Consider the following 11,620-nt stretch of genomic DNA (forward strand, 5'->3'; position numbering starts at 1 on the left):
CAGCTTTCGGTGTTCAAAAAAGGAAAAAGAGGAGAGCCACACAGGTGTGAAGATAGGTTTTCCAGAGTATGCAACATTTGGTGAAATTGCCAGAAGCTTATTTGCAACATAGCTTTGCAAAATAAGCAGATATTTGCAAATTTTCTGACTTTCCATAATCTATACAGATTATAGAATTCCCCATTTTCAGCATAGAATGTGGGTTACCTTGGCACAAACTTGTTCCATATATTTAGAACATATTACATCTAGCTCTGTTGCCAATATACACTAGAATTCCAAGTTCATGCAAATATGTTCTTATGGAAAAATCTTCTTGAGAGAACTCAGGTTTAGACATGGAAGCAATTGGGTCCACCTCACCACCTCTCCTGTTTTTTCCTGATTGCACCCCACTGCTCTTCATTTCATGCAAATTCCCCAAAGAGCTGAAGTGCCTCTTTTCTTTGTTGTGTTCATTTGTACGGAAAGCAAAGTCAAGAAAGCATTTGCTGTATTCATTTGCAGGAAACAGACCTGAGCAAGACACATACCACCCTATACAACAACATGCACCAGAGTGACTTAGGGCAGCAAAATAGGTTAGAGAGGGTTCAGCAACTGCGTAAATGCAATTAATCATAGAATCGGAGAGTTGGAAGGGACCCTGAGGACCATCTAGTCCAATCCCCTGCAATGCAGGAATAGGCAGCTGTCCCATACGGGGATCGAAACTGCAACTTTGGTGATATGAGGACCCTGTTCTAACCAACTGAGTTATCCAAGCTCTGTGCTAATGGACATACTGTTTTGTACAAAGGAAAGCCTGGGCATCCTCAAGGCTATGGACGTAGTATGGGAAGTTTAATTCTATCTTGTCTCCTGGTACTTGGGGGCGAGAGGATTGCCCCTCAAACTGCTATTTGCATTTCCAAAAATGGTGCCTCCATTTGCACCAATGGGAGCTTTCCTCTGAAATGCAAACAGTAGTTTTGGAGGTTTGATTTTTGCTAGGACTGCCAGGCTCGCTCCCATTTACATAAAATCTGTGTGCATTAATTGCATTCACACCCTTTATGCATCATCCATCTCAATCTCAAACCCATTGTCCTCAGTCTGTTTTCCCCAAGTGGTTCTCCTCCCACAACTCTGATACAGCAGCCCCTATCCAACACACATATCCTCTGCATATTATCCCAGAACATTGCTCCCATAGCATTCTGTTAAAAAACAAAAGACCAGCTCCCCATAATCCTGAAAACCTGCCACATGCTATATTTCCTCCCAACTGTCATGCATGCGATGCACCCAAAACTGCCAGAGACGCAACCTCCGCTCTCCAAACCTGCCCTTTCCCCACATCCCTCGGAGCCCATCTTTCTCACCTAAGGCACCTAAGACAATATTTCCCCAAAAGCACTCTCTGTCTCTCTCCAACCAATTACAGCACCATTTGCTCACTGTGCACCAAAGATGTGGCTTAGATACTGAACTGGTGCCTAATGCGAGAGGGCTGCCTCTGTGCCTGCCTGCCTGCCTGCCCATTCTTTCCAACACAGTGGATATCACATACTGTATTTTTCGCCCTATAGGACGCACTTTTTCCCCTCCAAAAATGAAGAGGAAATCTGGGTGCGTCCTATGGGGGGGAATGCAGGCTTTCGCTGAAGCTTGGAGAGCGAGAAGGGTCCCTTCTCGCTCTCCAGGCTTCAGGAAGACATCCGCAGCCTAGGAAGCCCTGCGGGAGTTCCTGAAGCAGAGCACCCCGCGCGCCGGACAGACATCCGCAGCGTGGGGAGCCTTGCAGGACTTCCCCGCAAGCCTCCCCACGCTGCGGATAGCAGCCTGCCACCCGGCGGGCAGGGCGCCCTGAAGCAGAGCGCCCCCCGCGCCAGGCAGACATCCGCAGCGTGGGGAGCCTTGCAGGAGTTCCCCACAAGGCTCCCCACGCTGCGGATAGCAGCCTGCTGCCCAGCGCGAGGGGCGCCCTGAAGCAGAGCGCCCCCCGCGCCAGGCAGACATCCACAGCGTGGGGAGCCTTGCAGGAGTTCCCCGCAAGGCTCCCCACGCTGCGGATAGCAGCCTGCCGCCCCGCAGGGGGGGGGGCGCCGTGATGCAGAGCGCCCCTCGCGCGAGGCAGACATCAGCCAGCCCCACAAGCTCAGGGGACAGCAGGGAGGCGCAGCGCTGCCATCCCGCTGTTCCTCGACCTGGTTTGGTTTCCCCGACCTGCTTTTGGGGGGGAAATAAAGGGGGAACATTTTCCTTTATTTCCCCCCCAAAAAACTAGGTGCGTCCTATGAGACGGAGCGTCCTATGGGACGAAAAATACGGTACTAACTTACGATGATTTTTCCCCACCTTTGGGAGTATTTTGAGAACATACTAAGAAGAAGAAAACTGATGGAGCCCTACACACAAAAATAGATTTTTGTGGGTTTAAGAGGGGGGAAGCATGCTTTTGAATCAGAGTTCTAAACACCACTTTGGGATGTCTCATAGAGCGAGAGAGAAAATAACTGGATCATATCAGTTTAATTTGAAACAAGTTTCAACCTGAAATCCTAACCCCACTTACCTGTGAGTAAGCCTCACTGAAACCAGTGGGGCTTCTAACTTCTGAGTAGACATGTATAGGATTGCAGGGTTACGTTTTTTTCTTCCATCTTAGAAGTTCAGAGCAAGCATACACTCATAGCTGTCAACCTGCCCTTTTTTTACAGGAAATTCCCTTATGTCAGTGCCGCTTCCCGCTGCTATCCTGGATTGTTAGATATCCCATAGACTGTCTCCGGGACAGGTGAGGCTGCTGATCCCTTATTTTCAACTCCGAAAGTTGACAGCTATGCTGGTGATCCCTTACTTTCGAGGCTGCTGATCACTTATTTTCAAATCTGAAAGTTGACAGTTGTGCATACACTTGATGCAGCAAGTTAAGATATACTAGAAACCATTCGGTGGTCAGGGAGTACCAACCAGATCAAACTCAAAATTCAAGGGATTTAATTGCAAGTCTTTAGAAAACCCAGTTCATTCCCAGTCTATAAATATACTGTACTCCTATTCCTCAGTTGACATGAAGGAAACTGGTGCAATAGCAAACGGTCCCAAATTCCTTTCAAGCAAAATGCTCTATGTGCAAGTGCAGCAAAAGTTGCATAAATAAAGGAAACATGAAGTTGTGAAGGTATGAATCCAGGGACCCTGCCCCCAAGCATGTTTCAACCCCAGGGTTAAACCTTGAATCCCATGAAGTAATATTTCTGAGGAATGTGTAGAACGCCCTTCGCCCTAAGTAACAACCGAGTGCTCCCTCTACATCTATAACCAGGGAGGAAAAAACCTCTGGGTCGAGGGGGGGATTGTAACTTCTGGCAGAATAGATCCCAGAGCCATTTAAATCAGTCAGCTGGGTTTGTAAACATAAAAGAGACGCTCTGTTATATACATATATACATATATATATATATATACACACACACACACACACACACACACACACAGTTCTCTGCCGTCAACTCTAACCGGCCTTTGCCCTCAGAATCGTAGCCGCCACCCAAAAGGTTTTATATTAAGCCGAGTTCAGGAGGATCAAACCTGGAGCCGCTCTCCAATGACCGATCTTATGTGACTCTCCTCCAACCCCATTCACGGGAGCTTTATTCTTTTCCCTTCCTTTTTTAAAAGAATATTTGAAAACAAACAAACACCCTTTGAGTATATTTGCATGAGATTTAACACCCAAACCGTTCTTTGGCAACAGAGCCATTCAAGCAGTTTTTCATTCTAGTCACATTTCTTCCCCTTACGCATGAGATTTAATCACCCAAATCGTTCTTTTGCAATACAGCCATTTCATCCTAGGACCTAGTCAATATATATATTTTTTAAAGTACGTGTAAGTGGACCAAAGGGATGGGGGCGAATGCCTCTGGGCACATGCAGAGAGCATGGGAGACGCGTCCAAGCGCACAGACCGAGTGGCAGAGTTTCCTGGGAGAAAAGCCACAAACACACACACAAGTTTCCAAGCCAGACCCGCCCCGCCACTCCGCGCTCACATGTCCCACGCGAAGAAGAAACAGGTATCCCGCCGCCCCTCCAGATCCTGCCCCCCCCCGCCCCCGCTTTTCCTTACCTGTGCAGAGAGAGGCGCAGGCTACCAGGACGAGCGCCAAGGCGCCCAGCCCGGAGCGGGACGCCGGAGGTCGCATGGCAGCACATGGGAGAGGCGCTGGCGGGAGGAAGAGCGGCCGGAGTGGAGCGAGCCGAGCGGCGGCAGGACACGCGCGCAGCCCCGCTAGGGCGGGCTTCCCGCGGCTGCCCTCTCCCCTCCCCTGGTCGACGCTCCCGGCAGGGCAGGCTGCAAGCAGCGACTGTCAGCTGTGGGGGGAGCAGCAGCGGCGCCTGGGGTGGGGTTTGCAGCTTCGCCCTCCTCCGGCTCCGCCCGGCCCGGACACACCCCTCGGGTCCCTGTTTACAGGGCAGAGGGGATTTGCCCCGCGGGAGAGAGAGAGCCGAGGGCCGACGCCTCTCTAGCGGCGTGGCTCCAAACCTCGGGCCTCTGTCCGTGGAGCGCGAGGCATTCTCTGCAGACGACGGTGCCCGGTCGGGCTTTCGCGCGGGAAACTTCCGAGGCCTGATCTCAGGTGGCTCCTCTTCAGGTAGCACACGAGTCACCCGAGACTGCCGCTGGCCCTTTGTTGCCCTGCGCGCGCGCGCGCTCACCTGTACGCACTCTTCTAATTCCAAGGGTGGAAGGCAGTGCTAACGTGCGTTCGCCATTATATTTAATTATTTGCAGGTGATTCGCACACATTGTCTTTTGTTTACCGGCAGGTCACGTTTTTCCTGATAACTCAAAAAGCGCAGTAATGTTTTAGTACCCAGGAAAAAGCTTTCCCCCCAGGAATGCGTTCCATGGGATGGCGATGCGTTACAGGCAGTAATTGTTTGTTTTGAGTAAGTTTTCATTGAATCTTTTTTTTCGTAATACAATTAGAGTATCAGAATACTGGTTAGAGTATCAGAATTGAGACCAGTTTCAACCCACTGAAATAGAAATGGAGCACAGGTTGTCATTGTGTATCAGAGCTATTTGTCATATCCTTTCAGCTGTATCTGTGTAACTGGCAAATATTTACAGTGGTACTTCGGGTTACAAACACTTTGGGTTATGAACACTTTGGGTTACAAACTCTGCTAACCCGGAAGTAGTTACCTTGGGTTGCGAATGGTTTCGGGTTAAGAACGGACTTCCGGAACAAATTACGTTCATAACCGGAGGTACCACTGTACTTGGAATTATGAAATCCTGAATTAAAGTGACCAAGTGGAACTTGTGTGATGAGATAAACAGACACAAGTAAATAAGGAGAAACCCCACCATACTTCCTGGGTTGCTACAAATATCTTTAACCTAAGTGGTTAGTCTGTTGGATGAGGACCCAGGAGACGGGTTTAAATCCTCAGAATTTAAATCGCCCAGAATTTCACTATTCATATGTAGGTTAGCAAGTAAAAAAAAATAAGTGTATCACATCTACACAGGAAAACTGTAAGGTTAGAGTTCCAATTTTTTCCTACCTTGTTAAAGTTAAGCCTGACCCTTACCATTACTGTGAATTATTCTCATTTCATCTGTGCAGTCCAAAAGTGAGAGCAGTAATTGTCAGGGTAGCAGAATTAAAATCTGTGTCACCGTTCAGTCCTCCTACCCACCCACCCTCTTAAGTCTTTGACTCTTGCATCCTTCCAAGAATGACCTCTGTGGTTGCTTCCATGCAGTAGCAGAAGGTTGAACTCATCAGCTAGAGAATTAAACTTGGATGCCAGAGTTCGTGACACAAAAGCAGCACTATGTTCATCGCTGTGGGCTACCACTGGCTTCTGCCCCAGGGGGGAAATAACGTGCATCCTTCTTATATTCAGTTCTTGAGATTGGTAGTTGCTTTCAAAATCTCCTTAGAAGTACCCCATCCTACAGTTCTGCTTCAGAACATATCTGGGGGGGGGGGTTGGGGGGGGAGGCATAGCCAAACTGTAGCAAAAATTAGTGGTGACTGGAAAGAGCACACAAATTGGAGACACTGTGTTTGCATAGCAAATGCAGAAAACACTAGCATTGTTTAGCAAACTGCTGATACTCCCTAGACGCTCATTGGCTGTTCCCTCCAAGGTCTCAATGGCGTTCAAATAGTGAAAAGTATACTCAAGCCATTTTCTACCAGGTGTAAAACCCAAGAAATCAAGTTGTTCTGATGTTTTTGTGTGTTTGTGGAACCAAGCACCCATTCCCTATAAACATCAAGCATGTAAAATGGACACAAGGACAACGAAACCCTCTCATATTCCTTGCTAGTTTGTGAAGCACAGACCTAATGAAGTCTGGGATGATCCTAAAATGTGTCAAGTATCAAGTGCAGGAGGGACAGGAAACAAGTTACAAAGGACAGGTTGGTTATTGGTTGGAACAGAACAAAGTTCACCTTTCTAGCTCAACGACAGCCAGTGCAATTTTAAGACTGGTGACACCTGGTCCCATTGGGTTGCCCGACCTACTGGCTTAGCAGTCTGCTCTAGCTTCAGTCTCTGGAGCATCTTCAAGGGCAGCCCCACATACAGTGATTTACAGTAGTCCATATGGGAGGTCTCCAGAGCATGGATAACTGAGGCCAAGGATATCCCCATCTAGAAATGACCATAGCTGGTAAATCGTGTGCCTCCTCCTTGAGAGGCCTGGAGGGTGGCAACATAAGAACGGGCCTTCTCTGCAGTGGCTCCCTGTCTGTGGAATGCTCTCCCCAGGGAAGTTCGCCTGGCGCCTTCATTATACACCTCTAGGCACCAGGCAAAAACATTCCTTTTTAACCAGGTCTTTGGTTGACCTAAAGGGATGCGGGTGGCGCTGTGGTCTAAACCACAGAGCCTAGGGCTTGCCGATCAGAAGGTCAGCGGTTGAATCCCCGCAACGGGGTGAACTCCCGTTGCTCGGTCCCAGCTCCTGCCCACCTAGCAGTTCGAAAGCATGTCTAAGTGCAAGTAGGCGGGAAGGTAAATGGAGTTTCTGTGCGTTGCTCTGGTTCGCCAGAAGCGGCTTAGTCATGGTGGCCACATGATCCGGAAGCTGTACACCGACTCCCTCAGCCAATAAAGCGAGATGAGTGCCGCAACCCCAGAGTCACGACTGGACCTAACTGTCAGGGGTCCCTTTACCTTTACCTTAGTTGACCTGATTTACATTTTGATGTATTTTTAATCTTTGTTGGAAGCCGCCCAGAGTGGCTGGGGAAACCCAGCCAGATGGGCGGGGTACAAATAAATAATAATAATAATAATTATTATTATTATTATTATTATTATTATTATTATTAACATCCTATGCCCTTTTAAAATGTGTTTTTTGGTGTGGCAGGGGGGGCTATTGGGTTGTTGTTTTTATTTTTATTACGTATTTTGTGGTTTTATATCTTGATTTTATTCTGTGAACCGGCCTGAGACCCCTGGGTATAGGGCGGTATATAAACTCAATAAGTAATAAGCATTCTTGGCCACAGAAACCACTTGTGACTCCAGTGACAAGTTGGAATCCAGGTATGCTCCCAGCCTCTGAACGTACAGGGGAGAGCACCCCCTCCAGGACACAGGAACCACCCAACCACAGCACTTCCATCCTATCAGGATTCAGCTTCAGTATATAAAAAGGAAACTCTTCCAAAAGATAAATGTACAAATAAAAATAGGTAAGTATTCACTCACTAATGCTATTACAGTGGTGCCCCGCAAGACGAATGCCTCGCAAGACGAAAAACTCACTAGACGAAAGGGTTTTGTGGTTTTTGAGCTGCTTCGCAAGACGAATTTCCCTATGGGCTTGCTTCACAAGACGAAAACGTCTTGCGTTTTTTGCAAGTTTGTTTCCTTTTTCTTAACACCGTTAATACAGTTGCGACTTGACTTCGAGGAGCAACTCATAGAACCCGGTGTGGTAGCCTTTTTTGAGGTTTTTGGTGATTTTTGAAGCTTTTCCAAAACTTTTCCGACACCGTGCTTCGCAAGACGAAAAATTCGCTAGATGAAAAAACTCGCGGAACGAATTAATTTCGTCTTGCGAGGCACCACTGTATACATATTATAATAAATCTTTGAAATTAAAGCAGGACGTGGGTGGCGCTGTGGGTTAAACCACACCTAGGACTTGCCGATCAGAAAGTCAGTGGTTCAAATCCTTGCAACGGGATGACCTCCGTTTGCTCAGTCCCTGCTCCTGCCAACCTAGCAGTTCAAAAGCACGTCAAAGTGCAAGTAGATAAATAGGTACCACTCCAGTGGGAAGGTAAACGGCATTTCTGTGCGCTGCTCTGGTTCGCCAGAAGTGGCTTAGTCATACTGGCCACATGACCGGAAGCTGTACACTGGCTCCCTCAGCCAGTAAAGCGAGAGGAGCGCCGCAACCCCAGAGTTGGTCACGACTGGACCTAATGGTCAGGGGTCCCTTTACCTTTACCTTTTTATAAATATTTTAAATACATTGCACCAGACTGAAACAAGGTATCTTTAGAATATTGAGCACTTTTCCACACTGAAAGGAGCCGTTGGAAACTGTTAAAGTAAATACTTCAAATTCAGTTGAATAAAAATGGCACCTCTGAACATCTAGTCTGAATGATATATATTGGAGAAGGGACAAAGGGACATAGCGGAGAATCTGCTTGGCTTGGAGACGATTCCAGGTTCAATCCCCAAGGACATCTCCAGGTAAGGGCTGGCAATGTCCCATCTGAAACTCTGCAAAGCCACTGCCAGTCAAAGGGGACAATGCTGAGATAGATGGACCGATGGTCTGATTCTGTATAAGGCAGCCTCCTATGTTCTTATGTAAACAAACAATGGCCATTTCACACCTTCAGCTAAGGAAAAGCTATGGTCCACAGGGAGCTACATACTGCCATGTTTCCCTATATAATACCTCCAATCCAGCATTGACCACAGCCACACTTTTAGGTGCATGCTGACAATGCCCAAGGTTGTACACTTTTTTAAAAAAATGCAATGCTCTAGGAGTTCTTGCAAAATGGAAAATTTGGTCAATAATAAACAAACACTTCATACTACCCCCATTGCATTAAAGAGCTAGGAATCCATGACTACCATCCATTTGAAGCATTCATCTCAGTTCCCAGAAGATGCTCCTGCACTGCTGTGCAACTCAAAAGAGGCGTCCTTAAAATGCTGCCTCCTCATTGGCTGCTTGCAATCTTCTCTTTATGAAAACTTCCCTCCAAGATTTACAGCTCTGCCTATCTGCTCCAGCTTGCTTAGGGAATAAACCTTGGACTCTGGAGCCTAGAACGTTATGTTTGACTGGCATCTTGAAAATAATGGTCTATTGATTTCCCCTATGAGACACATTACTTATCAGTGTATTTGTTTTGGAAAGTTTCTGGTGGCCAGCTCATTTTCTGCAAGCGTGCTTTCCCCATGTGTGGTGATTGGGGAAAGGGGTTTTGCAAGTGCCAGTGCAAAGAAGGGCCATGAGGAGAATGAACAGAGAAACAAGAAGAGACATAAAGCTTGAACACAAAACAGTGCACATCAGTGGAAAGGCTGTATCACCTACTACAGCCGAAGAATTGATGCTTTTGAATTATGGTGCTGGAGGAGACTCTTGAGAGTCCCACGGACTGCAAGAAGATCAAACCTCTCCATTCTGAAGGAAATCAGCCCTGAGTGCTCACTAGAAGGTCAGATTGTGAAGCTGAGGCTCCAATACTTTGGCTACCTCATGTGAAGAGAAGACTCCCTGGAAAAGACCCTGATGTTGGGAAAGATGGAGGGCACAAGGAGAAGGGGACAACAGAGGACGAGATGGTTGGACAGTGTTCTCGAAGCTACCAGCATGAGTTTGACCAAACTGCGGGAGGCAGTGGAAGACAGGAGTGCCTGGCGTGCTCTGGTCCATGGGGTCACGAAGAGTCAAACACGACTAAACGACTAAACAACAGCAGCTAAGAAAAGACAATTGCTGGGCATTTAAGTTGGACCACAGGCACCATATAACCTGGGGCATGACCCTCCAGAAGATGTTCAACTACAACTCCCATCAGCCCTCCAGCCAGCATGACCAATGTTCAGGAACTATGAACATCTGGAGAGCCACAAGTTCCTGATATAAACCTTTATGAGAATGTGATAATACGTTTACCACATATAGTACTTCCATCAGCTTATTTCATCTAGTGGTTAAGACACACAACGCAATGGCTGCCCCAGTTAATACAAGTGACCCCATTTAACAAGTTTTCTTTTCTTTTTTTAAGGGAGATTAATTATTTTGTCACTTGTGAACAGCACTGCACCCCTAACCATTTCAGCTGCAGGAACTGAAAGTTGAAAACAATCCTCTTCAGAAATAAAAGCAGGCTTGCATAATTAGGAAACAAGGGCAAATATAGGCCCCATCAGCATTATGCAGTTAAAGCAGTATTATACCTCCCCCACCCTGAAGAATCTTGGGAACTGTAGTTTCTTAAGGGTGCTGAAAGTTAAGAGGCACCAATTCCCCTCCCATAGCTACAATTCTCTGTGTGGCTTAACAGTCAATTCCACTTCCCAAGGAATTCCAAAAATTATAGGTCTGTAAGAGGCAAGAGGGATTTCCTGAAAAATTGCAAGGTCACTTTATCACTGTTATATCAATTGATTTAAAGTAACCTAAATTGAACTGTGCTACGACCACACATTACTGATAAAAAATACTGTACAGCAGGAGTTCAAGCCCCCAAGTTAACACAGGTTTTTTTTAAAAAAAGCAATACATTTTAACACCAGGTTTAAATGAATGCAATGTTACACTTGTCTTCCCTCTTCCACTCCTGCTCAACTCATCAAAACTTGTGTGGCCACCTGCCTATTTTTATTCAAATGTCCAATACTATGGAACCAAACAATTCAGTATTTGGGGGGGGGGGCTTTAAAGCTATCAATGTGTCAAATACAAGCTACAGAGTTTTCAGAATTAGCTAGCCAAGTTGGTTCTTCTTTTTCTTAAAAAAAGCCCCCCAAACTCACAAGCTTTAATCTGTAGACATTGAACAATAATATTTTCCCTCCCTTTCGCTGGACCTCAAGTTCTATTTTTAAATCTATTTTGCAATATGAGCAATTGCAATATCCATCTAGAGTAACCAATATGAAGGGGGGAAACTGCTCTACTCTGCCAGTCAAAAGGCAATTTCTACCCAACCACTGTCATTTTGCAAGTTTTGAACATTGTACTCTGGCAGACTTTGCTTGTTAACAGCTTATCCATTTGTGATCCCAACACTTTTCCAGTTTATTCCATGTATTCTTGCCATTGACAACATTTTACCTGAATGCACACATTTCTCAACATATTTTCAGAAGCATTTCATCTTGAAATACACATTTTTTTAAGAACACATATTGTTATTGATTTTTTGAGTGGAGAACTTTATTGCAAAATTCAGAGAAGTGTGAAATCCAAAGGATAACCACATTCCAATATGTACATCAGCCCAGGAAGCGCAGATCAGATCTGTTCACATTGGAATTCAAAGAAATTGAATTTCTCAAGCATCGATTAGAACTTCACTCTCCCAAGGAACTGTACACACCCTTA

General features: G+C 46.3%; 1 protein-coding gene across 3 annotated transcripts in view; it reads right to left on the reverse strand.

The window, feature by feature from the left end:
• The window catches only part of ACVR1C (activin A receptor type 1C), a 43,798-nt gene extending 39,143 nt beyond the window's left edge, over window positions 1–4,655 (reverse strand). The window contains exon 1 of one of the 3 annotated variants that reach the window (XM_083494444.1): window positions 4,118–4,655. In XM_083494444.1, the coding sequence (XP_083350570.1) occupies window positions 4,118–4,193 (76 nt within the window). In that variant the 5' untranslated portion in view covers window positions 4,194–4,655. The remainder of the gene's footprint in view (window positions 1–4,117) is intronic. The other 2 variants (XM_083494447.1, XM_083494445.1) reach the window with 2 other exon arrangements.
• Between the last annotated feature and the right edge of the window lie 6,965 nt (window positions 4,656–11,620).

The sequence above is a fragment of the Podarcis liolepis genome (genome assembly GCF_965112155.1).
Source record: "Podarcis liolepis genome assembly, chromosome: 1".
Lineage (NCBI taxonomy): Eukaryota > Metazoa > Chordata > Lepidosauria > Squamata > Lacertidae > Podarcis > Podarcis liolepis.